Source organism: Lissotriton helveticus, chromosome 6 (genome assembly GCF_964261635.1).
Source record: "Lissotriton helveticus chromosome 6, aLisHel1.1, whole genome shotgun sequence".
Taxonomy (NCBI): Eukaryota; Metazoa; Chordata; class Amphibia; order Caudata; family Salamandridae; genus Lissotriton; species Lissotriton helveticus.
The window spans coordinates 732,359,707-732,382,617 of NC_136067.1; the positions used below are offsets into that span (position 1 = coordinate 732,359,707).

At 45.4% G+C, this 22,911-nt stretch overlaps 1 protein-coding gene across 3 annotated transcripts in view; it reads left to right on the top strand.

Annotated features, from left to right (window-relative positions):
• The window catches only part of MMS22L (MMS22 like, DNA repair protein), a 602,587-nt gene that overhangs the window by 137,465 nt on the left and 442,211 nt on the right, over nucleotides 1–22,911 (top strand). For all 3 annotated transcript variants that reach the window (XM_078648222.1, XM_078648223.1, XM_078648221.1), the window contains exons 7-8: nucleotides 9,922–10,052; nucleotides 10,775–10,888. In XM_078648222.1, the coding sequence (XP_078504348.1) occupies nucleotides 9,922–10,052; nucleotides 10,775–10,888 (245 nt within the window). The remainder of the gene's footprint in view (nucleotides 1–9,921; nucleotides 10,053–10,774; nucleotides 10,889–22,911) is intronic.

The window sequence follows — 22,911 nt, forward strand, 5'->3', positions numbered from 1 at the left end:
TTGATACCCCTCTTTTTGCAGAATCTGTAAAACCGAATAGGATGTGTAAGAAACTGGGTAATGAGCTGAGGGGGCAGTAACAACCTACCTCATGCAATAATCACAATCCTTGTCAAGGTGAACGCTTAAGTTTCTAAACTTACCGAGCTCCACCCCAAGTGGCTATGGCACAGAGTAGGGAGGCTTAATTTAGAGGCAATGTATAAAGTATTTATGCAGTAATAAAGTTGAGATGGAAAGCTATAAAAAAAACAAAGTGAAATCAAAAAAATTGAGTCAAATTTAATACATTGAATGACAAAAATACAATAAGGGGAACTGGAAAAAACAGATTTTTAAAAGTTGAAGTAGGAATAGTTCCAAGAAGCACAAAGTGTCAATGATAGTCCATGGTCAAGCTAGATGTAATTTGTTGTTGCCCGTGATGGAGTGTGGGTTGGATACACTAGCCACGTTCATCCTGATCAAAGATTTTTCCTCCTGACTTTAGTCCTTTAAGTCCCAACCACTAGAGGAGTACACTTAAAATATGAAGTCAGGCTTATGACCCTTGGAGTCCACTATTTTGTTCCAGATACAAGCCTGAGAGTGGGTCCGGTCTTTTAAGCTCTTCTCAAGTCTCTGACCGCAGATTCAGTTCTCTCCTGATCTACCACAAGTCCAGGAGTGTTTTTTAAGTGGGTGTCTTGAGGTGTCACGTTTATGCGTGACACAAACTTGTGGGTGGGAATGATCCCTGGTGATACCCTAACCAATGTAGTAAAGGTTCCCAAGGCTAACCATAGCCACTTTGGACATTTTGGCAGGCTGAAGTCTTCGGCCACACTAAACATGGGCTCTGAAGTTTGGGTGTGTGTGGGGGAGTGTACTATGTAATCCTGGTCGTCCAACAGTTTAATGTTAAAATACAGTTTTAGGCAGTTTCTGGACCCCCAACAAACTCAAAGACAGGTGTCCGGTAAAATCAACAATGAAAGCAACCAGACAGTGAATACACACCGTGTTATGGCAGTCTGTGTCCCACCTTTGAAGTCTGCGCCTGAAATGTTATATGTAAATCCAACAGACCTGCCAAACAGGCTGTGACACTGTAATGTCAAAGGGAGTCCCACTGTGATTGGGGCCTGATTAGCTTGAAGGGCCCTGTCCAAGTTTTAGCTAATATTTGCTTGTCCCAAGTATGAAAAACCCAAGCAGACCTGTCAAGCTGGATGTGACATTCAAGTAGGACTTGACACTCTAATGTCAAAGCGTATGCACACAGACCCATCCCAGCGGTCTTTGGAAACCAGTTCCAGGACAGCTGTACCTCCCTCTGGAGTCAATTTCTGACTGACCAAAAGGACGAAAGTGGAGACAGGCCCAGGTGTGAGCTATATCTGCCTGTGAAAGGAGAAGCACCATTGAAGTGCACCTAGGTCTTGGCTCTACACCCATGCTGTCCTGTCAAGGGGAGAACAATTCCTCCCCACATCCAAGGCCCATTTTTCCTGTCCTGGGAGCAGCTCACTAATCGCCACAGGGGAGCCATCAAGCTACCAGCTGAAAGTTGAATGTTTCTACAAAGGCCTCCAGAGGCTTTAGGTAAGCAAAAGCTAACTTCTTTAACCACATCGCTGCTTAAGAGTTTCCCCTGCTGTGCTGGACAGCAACGAAAACGGGTGTGGTCATGAGGAGCTCAGCTCGTCATGAGCACCTGAGAGGTATATGCCATGACGAGCTGAGCTCGTCATGAGCATGGAAGGGGTTAAGTACCTTTTCTGTAGTAGTTAGATACAATTTGACATTACCATTAAATTGGATTTAATCAAATTAATTGAATTTTTTCTTTAGCTGTTTCCAAGGCAATGATAATATTTAATAAACTTTAATATTGCATCCCAGTGCTTTCCTATAGAACAGCCAACCCTGATACAGTGAAAATAGTTTTGAGGTGCTATTCACGGTAAGCACATGTTTAACATTAGCCTTTACGTGTCCTACTTTCAAATATTATGCATCATGCCTAGTGGGCAGAAAAGCTTACTTATAAGCGACTCCTAAATAGTTTAAAGGAGGGTTTTAGGCCTGTCAAAAAGGGGTTATTTTGACACATTGAATTTGCAGTTTAAACCTGCATCACTGTGCTAGACATGGCAGGCCAGAAGTAATGTTTGCCCAGTCATTGCTTTAGGTGTGCTGCAGGGCACTGGTGACATTTAACTTACGGGACCTGGGTACACTTTACGTACTACATACTACGTAATAATAGGTAAGTTAAATATACCAAATAGGGGGTATGCTGCCAAATTTATTGTGTTAAATTTGGGAGTACAGGCACTTTACCCCTGGTTAGCAGGAAAGTGCACTAAGCCTCACAGCCAGCAAAAACAGTTGAGGCAAAAATCTTGGGAAGCACCATTCAAAAGATTGTCTTTTCCAACAACGTGCTTGTTTTTATCTATCACCTTATCTTTCGATTGAGGACGAATTTGCCACTGTGCCAAGCAAGTGAATTGGAGGTCGCTGTAAACCCTTTCGCCCCTCAGCCTGTGTAATATTTTAATTTTTATTTCTTTGGAACTCATTTTCAAGAAAGATTTGGTCTCGCATTCAACATCTAGTTTGTACCTCCTGAAATTCTTAAAAATATCCCATCACCTCCAGCACGCCCCCTGCGCTCTGATAATAATTACCTTACATTTAATAATCATTTTCTGCATTCATCACCAACACTGTCCTGTTCTTTATATGGTTAAGTCTGAATGTTAAAGGGCTCCACATTTTCACTTATATTTTGTTACTTTTTCTATTGTCTTAAAACTTTGTTTGAGAGCGTTAGGATGTAATAGACGTTTTCTTTTTTAAATATTGTTTCAAAAATTTCAGTGGCATGTGTTTTGCATACATGGTTTGTTTTTGTATATATTCTTCTCCATTGTTGCTAAGTGGCAGGCAACCCCAGTTACATTGTAATTCCCCTTGCTTTATGTCACCTCGTATATTTAACCTCTTAATATAAAACATGCATTGGATAAATAGGTCAGATGCACCTCCTGTTATTTTTATTTTAGTGTTATCTACTGCTTTTTAAAATTCATAGGAACCCATTTGAACCTCCTAAAGAAGAGCGGACCGAGAGAGGCAGCAGGTTTGGAAGAGATTGGACCGAGTTGAAACAATACAAAAGTAGTGTACCTATATAAAAATAAATCTTTTAAAAACATTTAACAGGATTTCCTTGCATCCACAGAGTCCCAAATTAAAGTATCCATAGAATGCTGTAGATGCCTAAACCAGCTCAAGTGCCCCCTCTAGCATAACCAACTGGCTCCATGCCCCAACCAGAACTAATTTCTCAGCATTTCTTCCTTGAATAGTTTTGATTCCTTCTGTACCTCTGTATTACATCCTCATTTCTTCTTTCCCCCTCTTTAATTTTTCCTCTAGAGGCAGTGAGTCACTCGCTATAACATATTGCTCCTCCTTTGACAGCTGACTATATGTCTCCATAAGGAAGTAGCCTTAAGAGTCAAAGCAGGTGCGGCTCAACCATAATGGCGGAGGAGCGTCGCCCCACTGCGTGGCTGAGAGCCAGTAAATGAAAAATAAAAAGATTTCATTGTTTTATTTTTTATTTTCCTGCTTTGAGCCAGCTTGCACAGGGAGGGGCAGGGCAGGAGGAGGAAGAGTGCTATGTGCACTCCTTAAGTACACATATGTGTTTGGTCGGCCGTCTCAGGCCAACCAAAACACACATGCACACTTAGGTTTCCCCAGCCCAGCTGCATTGAGCAGCCAGGCTGGAGAAAACCCCACAGACTCCCTGGTCTAAGCAATGTGTCTTTCCTGCCTGCACATACAGTCCCCGTGCTGCTCTCACATGAGAGCAATGTGGGAATTGCAGGGAGTCCGTGACGTGGCACCAGCGCTTTCTGGGACCAGGAAAAACGAGGCGGGGTCCGACTCAGGAGGTGGGCGGCAGCTCCAGGTAAGTTTTTATTTTTTTTTCATAACCCCCCGTACTCGCTATCCCCTGTGCCTGCGATCCCCCGCCTCCCCACCTCTTTATTGTGGCGACCGCCACTGAGTCAAAGGATGAGTTCTGTGAGTGTAGAAGATGTTAAAGTAGGCTGTCACAACCTCCTTGTGTGCCATCATGGATTGTGTTTTACTACTATTCTCTTCATATTCTGATTTTGCCTTGTCTCAAAGGGGGCTGCATAATTACAGACAGGCCTATGGTTGACGAGACATGGTTTAGGAAGGTTCCCCATACTAATGCTTTTAAGAGTTTGTTTGCACAGGCTTCTAAATTCCACTGAACTACTGCTTATTGTGTTAACTACTTTAGATCAAAATGCACATCAGTCCTACATTTTAGATACATTTGTGATGCATTTCGGCAAGACAAAATTCTATTTTTCCCTTTGGTCAGGTCCAATATTGTTTTTCAGAAAGTGTATTTTTTCCATGGTAAACTTGTTTAAGTTTGTTCATACTGTTAATGGCTTGTTCAGGAATTTAGGTTATATAATTTTCCTATCAGCCTTTGAATTTGTGCGCTCATATTTATGTGATTATGTGGCCCTAGAGAGGGTTCTGGACTGGAAAGTAGGAACTGGGTGTTGCTCTTGCTGCTTTCTTATGCTGAAGGACAGAGTCCTTAGTCCTATTTTAGATCTTCATCCTCTCAATGGCTTTAAATTTGAGACACTTGCGCTTGCCCAGGTTGTGTTTGCCGTAGACCCTGGAGACTAAATGTTGGTGTTGAACCTGCTGGACGTTTATTTTCACCTGCCCGTCCTGCAGGCCCACAGGTGCTACCTGCGATTCACGGTGGGCTATAAGCATTTTCAGTTTGCACTGCTCTCCCTTTGCCTCACCTGTGCCCCGTGGGTGTTCACAAAAGTGATGTCAGTAGTTGCAGTTCATCTAGCGAGGTCGGAGTAACAGTCTTCCTCTTCCTCAACGATTGGATGCTTAAAGCGGGCTCACCCCAGGCAGTATTCAATCACCTCCAGACAACGGTAAACCTCCTAATGTCGTTGGCGTTTACTATCAACGAGCCACCTGTGAAGGCACAGACACTCTTTCCTCTGAGCCATTCTGGATATGGTAAGATTCCTTGTCTTGCCTTGGAATGGAAAGTCCAGAACATTCGAGCTATGATCCTGATGTTTTAGCCTTTATATCTGTGCAGATGACTGTGAGGCTGCTGGTATCGTTGGCCTCCTGGACCCTGCTTGGTGATGCATGCAATATATGACATGCAAACTCTTCAGTGGGACCTAAAATTGCAGTGGGTGCAACATCAGATAAATCATCAGATTTCAGAGGAGATTGCAAAAGATCTGCAGTGGTTGTTGCTAGGCATTGGGTCAGTGGCGGTTCTTCTCAGTACCACATCAAGAGCTGACTAATCACACATGAATCAATGCTGGATTGGGGAGGCCATATGGGAGAGGTGGAGATAAGAGTCCTATTGTCTCCAGTGAAAATTCGACTCCACATCAGTTTTTGGGGTTGAAGGCGATTTGCTTGCTTTTGATGACCTTCTTGCCTACTGTCAAAGGCTGGTATAGGTGCTCACGGACAGCGCCATTTTAATGTGATACTGCAACAAGCAGGGCTGAGTGAGTAGTTCTTGGCCCTGAACTAGTAGGTCTTGCCCGTCTTGAAGTGGGTGGACTGCCAGAGGATTTCTCTGGTGATGAACCGCGTGGTGGGATCATGGAACCACAGGGCGGGCAACAAATTCATTTTAAATGACACTAGAATGTTTTTCGCCAAACAACTGTGTTTCACTCGTCGTCATGCTCTACTGGCTTCCAAAGGCACCATATGTGCTTGATGCTTATTATCCAGCACTGGATCCAGTCTGCTAGTGATGTACAAGAGTACAACTGCAGTCCGAGACTTATTTAGCTTTGTGTGCAGAGCGCTTGAGCAGGACACACCTATGCAAATTCCTCAAAACTGTTCACTGAAAATCCATTAGCAGTGCTTTCTCCTGGGAAACCACGCCTCTGCAAAATACAGGCATTATTACAAATTTACTTTATGAAACAGCATTGTTCTACATATTTGTGCCTTTTAGAGATTAAGGGTCTGATTTTAGAGTTTGGGGAACTGCTTACACTGTCTCAAACATGGTGGAGATCCCGTCTGCCTTTGTACAAGCACATTATATCCAATGGGATATCTTAATAAGGTGTACAGGATATCACTCGCGTTTATGACAGAGTCCCCATCCGCCAAATTCTAAATCATATGTTTAGTATGCTTCTGGCGTGTATTTTCTCCACAATGCAACCTTAAGTTGATTTCATTGCCAAATATTTGTACTGTGCTCTTGGTGCTTGAGAGAATGTCTACGGATATTGCCAGTAGATGGTTAAGTTATATATTGTCTGTATTTCTAAAGCATACCATCACCCGCGGGGGTATCCTGGCGCTGAGCAGGTGTGTGCAATTGAAAAGCCATGTCTTCAGCTTATTGCCGAATTCAAGAAGAGAGGAGCAGGCTCCGAGCAGAGGGGGAGGCCATTCTGTGATTTATGAGCACTGTAAGAACGCCCATCATCCTGATCTGGTTCTATGTATGCGTTGGATTTGTGTGAGTGTGAGTTCTTCGGAATGAATGTGTCTGGTTGGTTGGTAAAAGGAGATGCAACTGTTCAGATAGGTGGGGCCAAGATGTGTAATACCATGAATTTCTGTGCGTGGAGTTTGAAATTAGTGTTTGTGTGTATCGGGAGCCAGTATAGTTCCCTGAGGTGTGGTGTAATGTTAGTTCTGTGTGCAAGGTTGAGGATGTGTCGTGCTGCTGAGTTCTGGATGTTTTGTAGACTTCTAGCTAGTTGCTCGTTGATCCTGGCATAGAGTATGTTCCTGTAGTCCAACTTGCTGATGATCAAAGCGTCTGACAGGTTTTCTAGTGTTGCTTGGTAGGCATTTAAAGATCTTCCACAGCATTTTCAGGGTGTGGAAGCGGGATGCAGTGACTGCTTTAACTTGTGCAGTCATGTCCAGTATGCTCTTGAAGAATAATCCTAAGTTCCTGGCATAGGTGCTGGGTGATGACTGTGGGTCTGAGTTCAGCCATCCACCAGTTTAAGTCCCATAGCGAGGTGTTCATGCTGAAGAACACTACTTCTGTCTTGTTGGTGTTGAGCTTGTGACAGTAAGCTTTTATTCAATTAGCAACTATGGCCATACGGACAGTGAACGTTTTTCTTACGTTGGTGTGTTGTCCGAGAGGGAGACTGAGTTGTGTGTTGTCTGCATAGGAAAGGATGTTGATAATTGCGTGTATTATGTTGGTCAGAGGGATTATGTATCCATTGTAGATGGTGAGGCTGAATGATGAACCTTGGCAAACTCTGCAGATGAGTTTGCAGGCTTCCAAGGTGTAAGGTACCAGGCTGACAGCGTGTGTTCTATCCATTAAGAAGGAGCACATCACCGTAGCGCTGGTCTTTGAATGCCTGATGAGGACAGTGTGTTAGATTGTGCACATGCTGCTGAGAGATCCAGGAGAGTGAGGGCTGCTGTGTCTCCTCTGTCCAGGTTCATGCAGATGTCATCTGTGGCAGTAGTGAGTACTGTTTATGTACTCTGGTTGGGCCTGAATCTGGACTATGTGACATTGAGGAGCCGGTGGTTGCTGAGGTGCTTGGTAAGGTTTTGGTTGATTAGTTTCTCAAAGTCCTTTGCCGGTTATGGTAGCAGTAAGTTGGGTCTGTTGTTGGAAGGCGTGCCTGGGTCAGTGGTTGGTTTCTTGAGGAAAGGCATGATTGAGGCATGTTTCCAGGTGCCCAGGAATGTAGCTGAGTCAATGGAGGCGTTGAGGATGGGTTTTAGTGCTTACTGATTGATGGGGGCAAGGTTCAGGTGGGCCTCCTGAGTGGATGGTCTTCAGGGTTGTAGCGATTTCGACTGTGGTGATGGCGAGCCGCAAGTTCAGGTTTGTCCTTCAGCCGTGATGGAAAGTTGACTTGCAACTGTGATGGGGTCCGATTGGGGGTCGAAGTTAATGTTTATGGAGGTAATTTTGTTCCGAAAGCTTGTTGACTAAGTCTTGTAAGGGAGTGATGCTGTTGGAGGTGGCAGGAGGTGTGATGTAATCTTTGATGCTGGCAAAGATTTTCTTGCTGTTGTTAGTACTGAAGTCTATGTGATCTGCACGAATTTTGCGCTTGGTCTTCCGTATCTGCTGGTGGTAGATTCTTACTTCTGATTTGAAGATGTAATTATCTGTGTTGTTTTGACTTGTTCTCCATTTGCTGTCCAGTTGCTTGCAGGGGCGTTTCATCAGCCTGAGTTTCTCTGTGTATCAACTAGCCTGTGGTCTGGGTCTTGCAGTTGGGTTGCACTTGAGCAGAGTCAGGGTATCTGTGCATGCGGGGGTCCAGTTATTGTGGTTGTGATGGCTTTCCTCAAGTTACTCGTATGCTTGGGCCAGTGCATAGAGGGAGCAGACTCCCATTCCTCTTCTGTGATGCTTTTCCAGCTGCAGCGTCGGTTGTGGTGGTGCGGGATGGGTATGCTGAAATTGATAAGGGCGTGGTCTGCCAAGGTCCTACATACCGGCTTGTCAATAATGATTTTGCTGATTGAGGAACAAATTACGTCCAATAGGTGTCTGATTGCTTCAGTAGGTTTGGTAATGTGGTGGGTGAGACCAAGGTTTTCTAGACTGGCCATAGAATTTGGGTCAGTGAGGTCTTCTTGGTGAAAGTTAAGGTCTCCAAGGAGGAAGAATGTGCTGGAGTTGATTATGAAGGGTGTGACAAAGTCAATTATGTCGCTGGTGAAATTGGTGTATGGTCCTGGTGGTCTGTATACTAGGGTTCCGCCAAGGGCGAAGTTAGGTGTGATGCGAAGTTAGGTGTCCCATGTAGCTGTTTGGGGTGTCCGTATAGGTGGTGCAGCTGATGGTATCTTTGAATATGATGGAAACTCCACCTCCAGGCTTGTGCTCAGACAGGCTTGCCTTCGCCGTGCCAGCAGCACGTCCAGGCTGTGTCCACATTTCAGATGCCATTATGTAAGTTGTGGGGGAATGGTGGGCAGGATGCTGTGATGTCACATTCTGTGCCAATAGATGATGGGAAATCCAGTGACATCACTTTCTGTGCAGATGGGTGATGGGAAATAAAGTACTGATGCTTGACTACCTCTTCTTTTAAAGATGGTTTTGGTAGGAAACAAGAGATGCCACTTCCTAAGCAGATGGGTGATGGCAAAATCCAGTGATGTCACTTCCGGTGCAGATGGATCTCCTGGCAGCTTTCCTGAATTCCCAAGCAATCATAATTTCACCTACTGATTTTGGGAAGATAGATACATCCATACTACGCAAATACCTATTTAGTCTGATCTCCTTTGAATTTCATTAGAAAGGAGTGTATACCCTTAGATGGCATTACATTTTGCCCTAGGAGACACAGTGATATCCAGTGAATTGGGGTGAACGGTTTACATGTATGCCTATGTGAATTATCGATGTTCAATGACCCGCGCTACAGGTAAATTACATTTCCTTCTCCACAGTGGAATATTATCTCCACATTGTAATTAATATAGCATTAATTATAGTTCAGTATTAGTGTGCAGTTGAGACCCCATGTCTTCATTTGAGAGTTCCTGTACTGAAAATGATACAGAATAGTGCCCAAAAGCCCCAAAACCCATTCCTGATCATGTTTAGCAGTATACTACGCTAAAAATTGTACTTCTCCAACAGCCCTTTATTTATTTGTTTGCTTCTGACTCAAGACAGTATACTAATGTTACACTTGCATCTCTGTACATTTTCTATACAATTAACTCTCATCCCATCTCGTTTCTCTCAGTTGCTTAATTTTGCTCTTGAATTCGTATTTGTTCTTATATAAGGCCTGCTCCAATAATGAATTCTGCGATTTGATGTTTCAGAGCAAGTTGTGTACGCGCATCAGTTTATGAATCTGACTGGTGAAAACCTGACAAACATCAGCCTGTTTGAAGATCAATGTGCCAACCTCATGTGTGATCTCATCAGCTTGTCAGTCAACAGATACACAAAGGTAATTTCATGTAACTTAAACAAAGTCATCGGAATTGGCTAATAGTATACCAGTAATTGGCCTTTGATTCTGTTATAACTCCATCATTTGTACCGTTCAGGCCCATAATTTGAACTGAACATTTCTTGAATCTTTTCATTTATCAATTAAAAACGTTGTTGTCTTTATTATGTTCTCACAAATCCCTTTAGAAATGTAGCAATTTGAAAAATGTGTTGATATAGTCAGGGATGGCTCCTTCGTTTAAGCGGAGGAGCATCACCCCATAAAGAAAAGCCCCAGGCCAGAGCTGAAAAATAAAATGGTAATAATATGTATTTATTACCATTTTATTTTTCGGCAACCAACCCGTCCCGAACTGAGCGTCACGACGGGGAGTGGCCATTGCTGCTTAGTGGCAGCAGGGAGCTGGGTGCTTAAGTTTAAAATGGGCATTTGGCCGGCCGTCTTGGGACGGCCAGCCAGACATGCACATTTTAAACCTCTCTAACGGTTAGAGAAAGCAAAAGCCTCCAGTGCTCTTGTGAGCACTGATAGAAACCGCTCCCACCAACCCTGGTGCTGTTCTCATAATGAGAGCAGTGCCAGCATTGGCTTGGGAGTTTGTAGCATGCCTGCCACGAGGAGAGAACGAGAAAACAACACAGTACCAATGTAGTCTTGGTTGACAACAATTTAACAGCTTTATTCAAAAATGTTTTGTTGTTTCTCTTTTTAATCAGGTTAGATTATCCGAAGCCCTCACTATCAACCACTACCCCTGCACATGTGTCAAAGAATTGTGGGTTCTTCTTATCCAGCTGGTGGACCATAGAAGCAGAGGAGCTCCGAGTGAAGTAAGAATTACAGTACTTGCTTTTTCCACAGCGAAGCAAAACACAAACACGGTCTTGGAGACTCCTTCCTAATCTCGCCATCTTTCATCCAAAACTTTTCCACCAATGCCACATGCATATAAATGATACCTGCACTAAAATGATAAGAAAACAACCAGAGTACAATATATTTCAGTATTTTTATTCAAAATGTATATCACCAAACTTAATTAATGATGAAAATTGTAACCAAATTACTAACAAAAATAATATTTATATAAGAAAAATAACTGCCTGAATCACATGAATGTACATAAACGTATAAGAACCATGATACACAAGGATTGTTTCCTTAATTCTTTAATCCTTTTGTAGCCTGTTGGAACAGCAGTTTTTTCCCCGAAAACTAATCTGCCAATAAAACGCAACTGCCTTCTGGTTGCTCTATCATGGTATACTCTTTCGATGTTACGTTTTAGGGAAAACAATCCATTCCTCTCAATCCTTCCTCCAGAGGAAATGTTTCTCCTTTTCATCACCCTGTGATCTGATAGATGAATTGTGTATCGCAGACAATTACGAATCTACATTATCGGGATTAGTTTGTAAGAAAAATATTGTTTTTTAAAGTAGACCTTAAAATTTCAACACAATTAAATTGACAGTTTACAGTGTACACATTTACAACATTATACACATGTTCAGCTTAGTTAAATCCTTAGAAGAAGGTCGATCAGATGAATAGCAGACGAGTAGCAGTCACGGAGGAGTAAGGTTATTACGGACAAGAAGAAAATGGTAACAGGAGGACGTATTTGGGTCAATGTACCAAGATTAACGCAACATATTGAAGAATAGCGTCCTTGTGTCCATTGTGATCTTGAGCCCTCATGAAACGCGTTGGCTGGATTGAGTTGACTGCTTCTGTTGATATATCATGGACTGAATAAAATTTGGAATTTAAAAAAATCAACCTTAGACTTCCAAGAGACTATATGTGTTCAGAACGAAATGAGCACATTAATCAACGTTACAATTCTTTGAACTATTGAAAAAAAAAATTATGGATTGATACATACACTCTCCTTTTCTTCTAAGAATTGAACTTTGCTTTGAAGTGGCCAAGGGGCAGTGGGACCGCATAAAGTTGAGCGTGAAGGTGAAACCACGGAATCTCCTGCATTATACACCAGTGCGTCCATGTTTTAAGCCCATACAGCCAGCGAGTTGCTTTCTTGGACTACATGGTCAGCTTAGATTAATTCATAATTATTTCATAAAAGTAAATAGTTTACTGAGAGTAGTGTACCAGTGGGAGACAATCCATATTGCTATTTCGTTATGAGTGAAGAAACCTATAAGCATAATTTTCAACAAAATCCTGTTTTACCCAAATGTTTGTACTACAGATCTGTAGACCGAAGGGACTTAGGATTCATTGTAGGCCTACGAACATGCAAATATGCTCACCAATGCCTTTCAGTTTGCATTATACGTCACCCTTCTTCCGAAAATCTATCCATGTTCGTATGTGGTAATGTGGATTCTACAGAAAACACTCTAATTGCAATATTATTATATTCAGTGTTTAGCATTGATTTACTCACGCAGTCATTGCCTCATTTAGAGGGGGCGATGCCATTAAAAATGGCACTGGAATAGGACTGCATGCCCTCGAAAGTCAATACCGTGCAGGAACACGTGCATGAACACAGGTGGGCACATGTTATTCCCCCATGGGTGCATCCACATATGTTTGAGGCATGGGGGGGCCCTGTTGGACCCCCTTTGTTTCCTGACGGGGAGGAAACTCGTAATATGCTTAAGGATATTATGGCCTCTGACTGGCAGAGCGGCAGTCTTAGGGCGGTCCGACTGACCGAGTCGTAATCGATCTGGATTCGCCACTGCCCCGCCACCGGAAGTCGGACCACCAGACTCGTAATAGGACCCTAAAGGATTCTGGTGGTCCAGCAAAATCAAGTCCTGGCACAAACTTTATTACATTAATTATTCTTAGTGCCCCCAATAGAGAAACCCTAACTTGAAAAAAGTCCCATTTATTAACACTCCACGTAATCAATGTGTAAATGCCAGGATCTGTTCGGAAGATTAGTTTATGTGGTATTTTCCAAGACCACAACATATTCGTTACCAGATTCTTATCAGCCCATCTGGTGTACAATCACTGCAATTTGACATGCAGGTATCGTCAGACTGCAGGGCCTATGTTACATCATCCTTACCATACATACATTTTCCAATACACAGCAAACTAAATAGAAACATAATTCAATAACCCCTTCAAACAAGGGGAACAAACATTATCAACAAACACATGGTGATGTGCATAGAATGCTTGGGATAACAGATTTATGTGAGGCTCAATACAGCCCAACATGAGAATCATTGTAGTCTCAATAGGACCCCCTAGCCTTGGTTGCTATGATATTTTCGAGCCAGAACAATTCTAAACACCGATAGAGCTTCCAGGGCCATTGCTGCTTTCTTTAGTGTGGTGACTACCTCTTGGAAGCGATGTCCATCGATGATTCTCACACTTGCAACCATTAAATATTTGAACAATTAGGCCTATAATCTGGAAGAAATATTTGTTCTTGCTAAGGCAGAATCTTAAATAAGTGGTTGCCTGACTAACACCTGTCAAGCTATGGCTTACCACGCTGAGTATAAAAAACTAAAATAAATGGACATAACCACTGCATTAGAAAGACTTGTTCTCAGACCAGAAGATTGCATAGGTCCTTATTTAGTGACAACGGCTGGATGCATCACACTAGTTAATTCCTATGCTGAAGGCAGGACTGCTTATGGCAGGATGCTTAAAATGATTTGAGAGGCGTCTCTTTTAAAGAGTGGTGCTGTCAATTTATTCTAGCTACAGATTCCTCATTGAATGACTGGGATGCGTTTACATAAGCTCTTTACTCAAGACCACTGGTCAACCAAAGAAAGACAGTTGCACATCAACATTACAAGAGCTACGGCCCGGCATTTATCTCCTCCTCGATACATCATTGTTCGAGGCATGTGGGCTGCTGAATTCATATCTATAGCATAGATCGCCGCCTAGCGTTTGGTCCGGATGATTGCACATTGTTGTCCTGGAAGAGTCTTCGAAGTATCACGAGATAGGTGGGTCCTCCCCTGGACTACAGTGCGCATGGGCTTCGACTCCATCCCCAGATTGTTTTTTTCCGCCATTGTGTTCGGATGCATATTTGGTCACTCAAGTTCGGATTCGATAAAAACTTTCTTTTCGGCCCACAGGCCTTTCCTATATCGTCGGTATTGTCTTGCGTTCGGTGCCCAGCTCTGTTCCGGCTCAGTTCCTGTGTCGGACATCCAGAGGAGTCGCGTGGCTCTTCGGTGCTCGAGGCCCAGTCAACGCAACAAGACTTATTCGACAACAGATCATGGAACGGAGCCCGTTCAAAAGGTGCCCCGTGTGCAACTCCAAGCATCCCCACATCGACGTCCACCCGGTGTGCAACAAGTGCCTGTCGCCGGATCACGATGAAGCCAACTGTATGGCTTGTTCTCGTTTTCGCTCCAAGAAGACTATTCGACTTCGGCGCGTGGCTCGCCAGGAGGCCCAGCAGACGGCACCTGACCCGGTGAACATTTTCGATACCGAGGGAGAGGAAGCAGACGAGCAGGAAGTTCGAGATCCGATTTCCATTCCAGCGGCAGAGATCGACTCCAACTACGACGCAGACGTAGAAATGCTCGATACAGAAGACGTCGACGCGGTAGGAGACGACGATGGGGCCTATGGGGCCACGGAAGATAGCTCAGGCGAAGAGCTATGCCCCGTTCGGACATTAACTAAGGCTCAGGTCGAGGGATCGCCACATGGCCTTACCCAAGATCTTACACCTAAATCCACGGTCTCGCCTCCGGGCCCGGCTACGGACACTTCTGCGGAGCCGCCATTAGTCAAATCGAAACCAAAGGTACAAGCTTCCGTCTCGACAAAACCGAAAGTGATAGCGGCGCCGTCGAAGCAGAAAGCGCCTGTCGCCTTGGTCGGCTCCACGTCTTCGGACCTGTCGGTGCAGACGAAGCCAAAGAAGGTTGTCGAATCGGTGAAGTTGCTCAAGGGCGTCGAGCCGAAGACTGGGGCACCGAAAGCGCTTGCCAAAGCCGCCGACCCGAAGCCGTCGGCGCCAAAGGCCGTCGACACAGTCAAAGGACTCGGAGCTCCAAAAGCTGTCGATCCTACCCGTCAGTCCGAAAAGGCCAAGAGTACTGCTACCCTCGAGTCCGCACATGGTAGTGGCTCGAGAGCACCTGTTGAATCGACGAAACCGTCCGCATCCTTCACGAAGCAGGTGTCGGACTCGTTGCAGCGCATTAAGGACAAGGCTTCCGCGGTCGATCCGAAGGATACTTCCACCCCGAAGCCAGCCGCCAAACCGCACAAGTCGACGCCACCAATTCAGTTCACGCTGCCGCCGAAAGTGGCGCCGAAGGCGTTCACGCCCAAGAAGGTCGTCGAGGCGTCCACGACAGTGTCCACCGGGCCAAAGCCTACCCCTGCAGTTGTAGGCACAAAGCATCGACAACCCCTACTCGAGGAGCAGTCGGAACAATTTATCGACGCCAACACCGGTAAACTTTCCATTTACAAGCAAAAGATCACACCAGCACAGCCTATGGAGTCCTACACAATTCCTTTGAAGAAGAAAAAGGATTCCACAGATTCCCCAGTTCTTGTTGAACTGATTAATCCACGTGCTCAGGACACTGCTCCAATCTCGCCTACTTACCCGGATGTGGAGGCTGGGGAAGGTGACTATGAGGAATACAACTACCCTGCCGACACTGATCCTGAAGATCAGCATGACACATGGGCAGATGCTGCAGACCCAGGGGATCCACAAACTGCCCCGGACACTCAAGTGTATGCTGTCAAAACCTCCCCTACTGAGGATTCTGCGGCATTTAATGCGCTTATTGAGAGGGCAGCCAAGAATCATGACGTCCAGCTTCATGCTGACCCTATTAAAGTAGACTTTCTGTTTGACACCTTTTCCACCTCTGAAAAGACTGTTAAGACTCTGCCAATGCTGAAGGGTGTCTTGAAACATGCTGCAGACATTTTTAAAGACCCCACACGTGCCAGGGTTATAAACCCCAGAATTGAAAAAAAAATACAAGCCGGCACCTGGCGACCCTACCTACATCAAGGGCCAGTTGTCGTTGGACTCGCTAGTTGTTTCTAATGCCCGGAAGAGGGCAAATTCACAAACTACTGGTGATGCTCCTCCCCCTGCCAAGGAATCTAAGGTGCTAGAAGCGTCAGGGAAGAGGGTGGCGGCTCAAGCGGCCAATATCTGGCGCATTTCTAACACGCAGGCACTCTTGGCCAGATATGACAGGGCACATTATGATACACTTGAAACCCTGTTACAACACTTGCCAGACGAATATAAGGAGGCAGCAGAGATGCTCATTCAGGAAGGGAAACTCATCTCAAATGCTTCTATTAAGTGTGCACTGGACGCTGCGGACACCGCGGCCAGGGCCATTAACACCAGTGTAATGTTGCGGCGTCTGGCCTGGCTCAGAATCTCCGGGTTCAAACCGGAGATACAAACCACCATCCTAAATCAGCCTGTGAACCCTGATCACTTATTTGGACCTGAGGTGGACACCACCCTGGAAAAAATCAAAAAAGACACCGAGACTGCAAAGTCTATGGGGGCTCTCCAATCCTAGCAGTTCAGGGGTAGTACATTTCGTTGCTCAAGCAATAGAGGTGTTTCCAGAGGCCAAATGTCCCAGCAAACACAGTACACTAAGAGTGGTGCGCAAACCTCATACAACAAACAGAGTAGAGGTGGCTATCGCGCAAACAGCGCCAAGGGCAGAGGTCGTGGAAACAACAACTCCCGATCCTCCGCCGCGAACAAACAGTGACGCCTTGTCACTGCCCTCCGACCATACAACACCAGTCGGGGGGAGACTCCAACAGTTCCTGCCAGTCTGGAAATCCATCACCACAGACAGGTGGGTCAGAAAGCTTATCCAGTACGGTTATTGTCTGGAGTTGACAACCACTCCACCCAACATACCCCCAAAACACCGTCCTATGTCCACAGAGCATTTGCACTTATTGCAGCAAGAGGTACTCGTCATGCTGCAAAAAGGGGCAATCGAGATCGTACCAGTGGAACAAAGAGGCACAGGAGTGTACTCCCTGTACTTCTTGATCCCAAAGAAAGACGGGTCCCTCAGACCCATTCTGGACCTCAGACCCCTAAACCTATACATTCTATCAGAACACTTTCATATGCTCACACTGCAGCAGGTTCTTCCGTTGCTCAATCAGGGGGATTTCCTCGCAACATTAGATCTAAAAGATGCATATTTTCACATTCGGCTACATCCGTCACACAGAAAATACCTCAGATTCACCATTCAGAATCAGCATTACCAATTCAAAGTCCTCCCTTTCGGAGTGACTACAGCCCCCAGGGTGTTCACAAAGTGCCTGGCGACAGTGGCTGCGCACCTCAGGAGACAAAACATTCATGTCTACCCTTATCTGGACGACTGGCTTGTCCGAGCGAAGTCGGCCCAGCAGTGCGCTGCCAGCATGTCCCACACCATTCACGTTCTTCACGATCTGGGATTCTCACTGAATTACCCAAAGTCGAACCTTCAGCCCGCCCATGTGCGGCAGTATCTAGGCGCAACAATAAACACTCTGGCAGCCACAGCACAGCTGAATTCTGTGAGGATCAACAGCATTCAATTGCTGATACAGAAATTCAGGACGCAACACTCGCTCCCCGCACGAGTGTTCATGCAGTTGATAGGCATGATGGCCCCCTGCATCTTCATAGTCCCGCACGCGAGACTACATATGCGTCCGCTTCAAGAGTGCTTAGCACGTCAGTGGAATCAGGCTCACGGATAGTTAAAAGACCTAGTGTTGGTGACCAGTCGTGCATACAACTCTCTGCATTGGTGGAATCCACACAACCTTTGCAAGGGACGACCGTTCCAGGAGCCTGTGCCACAGATCATACTAACAACGGACGCATCTCTCCAGGGTTGGGGAGCTCATGTGCTCCACTATACGGGGCAGGGACTATGGACAACGCAGCAAAAGAGGATGCACATCAACCACCTAGAGCTGACGGCAATCTTAATGGCACTGAAGGCATTCAAGGTACATCTGTGCAACAAGGTCGTGTTGATCCGGACGGACAACATGACGGCCATGTACTACATTCAGAAGCAGGGAGGTACACACTCTCCACAGTTGTCTCATCTGGCTCAAAGCATGTGGAACTTGGCCATACAGAGGAACATCTTCCTCTTGGCGGAACACCTCCCCGGCAAGGACAATCAGATGGCGGATCTGCTCAGCAGGTACAGCCACCAAATGCACGAGTGGGAGATACATCCATCAGTACTCCGCCCGTACTTCCAGCAGTGGGGTCATCCAGAGATCGACCTGTTCGCCACAAGGGAAAACGCAAAATGCCAAAGCTTTGCCGCCAGGTTCCCGCACCCACAGTCGCAGGGCAATGCGATATGGATGAACTGGTCAGGCAAATTTGCATACGCTTTTCCCCCAGCACCTCTAATACCGCTGGTGGCAAGAAAGCTAAAGCAACACTCGATGACGCTCATCCTGGTTGCTCCAACGTGGGCACACCAACCATGGTACACCACGTTTCTAGAACTTTCCGTGGTACCGCATCAAAGGCTGCACCTCACACCCAGACTTTTGACGCAGAGCCATGGCGACATTCAGCACCCAGATCCGCAACAGCTCAACCTGGCGATCTGGCTCCTGAGGTCTTCGAGTTTGGCTACCTCAACTTGCCTCCTGACTGCATGGATATCATACGGGAGGCCAGGAAGCCCACCACCAGAGCATGCTACGCAGCCAAATGGAAGCGGTTTGTCATTTATTGCGTAGACCACAACATTGACCCGCTTGACGCGTCCACGCACAACATCATTTGTTATCTGTTACATCTTTACAAATGCAATCTGGCATATGCTTCCATTCGAATTCATTTATCCGCCATAGCGGCTTATCTGCAAAAAAGGCAGCATCTCTCCCTTTTCAGAGTGCCTGCCATTAAAGCTTTTCTTGAGGGGCTCAAACGAGTCATTCCTCCCAGGACCCCGCCTGCTCCTGAATGGAATTTTAATGTGGTCCTCACCCGACTGATGGGTCCACCTTTTGAGCCTCTACATTCTTGCGAGATTCAGTTCTTAACTTGGAAAGTGGCTTTCTTGATAGCCATTACGTCACTGCGACGTGTTAGTGAGCTCCAGGCGCTCACTGTACAAGAGCCATTCATTCAAATTCACTCCAACAGGGTGGTGCTGCGCACTAACCCTAAATTTCTTCCAAAGGTGGTTTCACAGTTCCATGTCAATCAAACTATTGAACTGCCTGTGTTCTTCCAAAATCCTGAGTCGGTGGCAGAAAGAATGCTCCACACTCTTGACGTCAAAAGGGCTTTGATGTACTACATTGATAGGACCAAAGATTTTAGGAAGACGAAACAACTCTTTGTTGCCTTTTCCGCACAACACAAGGGCAACCCCATTTCCAAAGCAGGTATAGCCAGGTGGATCGTTAAGTGTATTCAAATTTGCTATCACAAGGCTAAGCGCACTTTAACGATCCCCCCCAAGGGCCCACTCCACCCGCAAGTTGGGGGCCTCCATGGCTTTCCTTGGAAATATCCCTTTCGAAGACATTTGTAGAGCAGCCACATGGTCTACCCCACACACATTTACAAAACACTACTGTGTAGATGTGCACTCCAAGCAGCAAGCAGCTGTAGGGCAGGCTGTTCTAAAAACACTTTTTCAAACGTCTGCAGCTGGCACAGGCGGCCGCCGCTAATGGAGGGACTGCTGTATATTCTATGCTATAGATATGAATTCAGCAGCCCACATGCCTAGAACTGAATATGCTACTTACCAGTATGCATCTGTTCTTGGCATGTAGGGCTGCTGACATTCATATCGCCCACCCTGCTCCCCGGCGCCTGTAGCGGCTGCAGAATTTACACTTACTCTTAGCATGGTCATCGCTCACACTGTTACACTCCATCTTCGCCACAATGGGTAAAAACAATCTGGGGATGGAGTCGATGCCCATGCGCACTGTAGTCCAGGGGAGGAGCCACCTATCTCGTGATACTTCGAAGACTCTTCCAGGACAACAATGTGCAATCATCCGGACCCAACACTAGGCGGCGATCTATGCTATAGATATGAATGTCAGCAGCCCTACATGCCAAGAACAGATGCATACTGGTAAGTAGCATATTCAATACTCCTGTTCGTGAACTTTGTTCCTCCTACTTGAACCTGCTCATCATCCCCACTGTCAAACGGAAAAAACATGGTGGTCTTAGATTATCCCTCTTGGCCTCTCAATTCTTGAATTCCCTCCCCACGGAATTCAGATCAGTAATCTTATACACCCAGTTCAGAACTCTCCTTAAAACCCCTCTGGCATATGAGTAAGCTTTTGTCATCATTCCACTGCTGCATTCTGTCTATAGCGCAATGAAACCGCTTGGTGTAAGTGCGCTCTACAAATGATTGTGGTACAAAAGGGGGTGGTGATGGACGGAGCATCTGCTATCCAGGCTGATGAAGGCTGATAGCCAGAAACCGGTCCTTGGATGCTTGATTCCGGTCTGGGAAAGACATGGCTTGGTAGTTCGGACTGGACTGTTCCCATGAGGCACAGGGTCAGAGCTGATTTGCATATAGCCTGATTCTAACCCAGGGTGGTGTGGAGTGCAAAAAAACGATGGATTTAGGCCCAGATCCTTGTACTGGGAAGAATGTATGACATTGTTCTACATTCTGTCCATCAACTGTGTTTTTTGCAATTTTCACCCCGAGTGGGCTGGGTATGCTCAGACGTGAGTCCCAGGCTCTCCACACCACTGGAGTCAAGCTATCCAGGCTGATGAAGGCTGATAGCCAGAAACCGGTCCTTGGATGCTTGATTCCGGTCTGGGAAAGACATGGCTTGGTAGTTCGGACTGGACTGTTCCCATGAGGCACAGGGTCAGAGCTGATTTTCATATAGCCAGTGTCTAACCCAGGGTGGTGTGGAGTGCAAAAAAACGATGGATTTAGGCCCAGATCCTTGTACTGGGAAGAATGTATGACATTGTTCTACATTCTGTCCATCAACTGTGTTTTTTGCAATCTACAAATGATTGTAACATAACAACATAACAGAGCTCACCGATGGAATCCAATACTTTTAAAGAAGAGCTTAAAGAGAGAAGGACAAGATGCAACAGTGTTCATATTGGTGACATGCCCAGGGGCTCAGAGGGCACCTTTGCAACTCAGTACATTGAGATTTGCTGGTGAAAGTGGTGTTCTTTCTCCCCATATTCACAGTTGAGATAGCCCACACAGTCCTAGGTTGTGCACATAGAAACGAAGGCTGAAAAACCATGCCCTTTCCAGACTACACATTAGCAGCACCCACTGCGCACCTCCTTTATGGGATTAAATGACAATTGAGAGACAGGAGATATACTCTTCTTTTTCCATCAAAATTATAAATAGTAGCCAATCAACATTTATTTTTTTCACAGAAACTGAGGACGCCTGGAATTGGGTCGAGCAGAAAGGGGAATTGGGAAAAGGGAACGAAATGCAACACTGGCCTCATCTCAGGCCTGAAATTGGTGTGGGAGATGGTCTTGCCCCTCTCTGAGAAGACCCTTCCAGTTGCACTCACATCGGCGCAGGCACTGTAGTCCATAGAGTTAGTGATCGCGGCTTCTGCTGCACTGCATGATAAACTGCCCATAGCAGACGACACTGAGTCCACGATACAGCCAGCACTTCATTATCACATCCGGTGATCTCAAAAACTAACTCGCTGCCCATAGTTACTCAACAAACAGTGAAAGATTTGGTCTGACATTTTTTTCTGGTTGTCTTAAGGCACATTAATATCCTTTGTGCAGTAGTGATGTGGCTTTATCTTATGACCCCTCTCCTAGTGTTCTAGAGAATTATACATTTGGTTGGAGCTCTGGCCATGCAAACATAAATCTAGATGAAGTTATGGGCAACAATCAAGAGCATGATTTCCAAAGACCGGCATGTAAGCAGCCCCCTCATTCCTCTGAGTCGATAGCGATGACTGAAATTAGGACATTTTTTTCCAGTTTCACTTTTAAGTTTGGATATCCGGTAATTTACTCTGTCGTGGGGTGGGGATTTGGGAACTAGTTCTAAATGGGTATAGAAACATTTGGTATTATGCACAGGCCACAAACTGCAGCACATTAGTAGGCTACCCCTCAATAAAGTCATACAGTTGTTAATGAACACCCTTGTCATGCAACATTCTCGGATTAACTTCATGGAAACTCCTGTTAATTATATGTTTATCACCTGGAATTAATACAATGAATAAAAGGTATACAATTCACTCATTTCTCAAATGAAGGAATATAGAGCACATATAGCCTTAATACATGAAACCTAGTTGACAGCAGTAAATCAGCCAAAGTTACAGCAAAGTTGGAGGGAGCAGATCCTCTATACAAATTATTTGACGTGCACTAGGGGTGTGATGATCTGGGTGAAAGTGGGGGTTCTCTCTGCACCTGGTACAAACAAAATCTACACAGAAGGGAGATGCATCCTATTTGATGGCAAACTAGATGGTACAACAGTACAACTAGTTAGTAAGTATGCTCTCAACTGAGAACGTTCATTCTTTTTGCTAAGTTGTCAATGCTTTTATCGAAGTGGGTATACTTCCCATGCAGAATACTTGATGACTTCAACTGTGTGCTAGATACCAACCTTGATAGGCCATATCTCCCGGCCTCGCATCCCTACAATCCACAATGTGAAAACACTGATACAATGACTGGCATTCTGGTTACTGGTTAATGCTTGGCAATCCAGAAACTCGGGAATCGTGGAATACTCTTTTTACTCACCATAACACAAACTCCATGTGCTTTTAGACCACATATTGT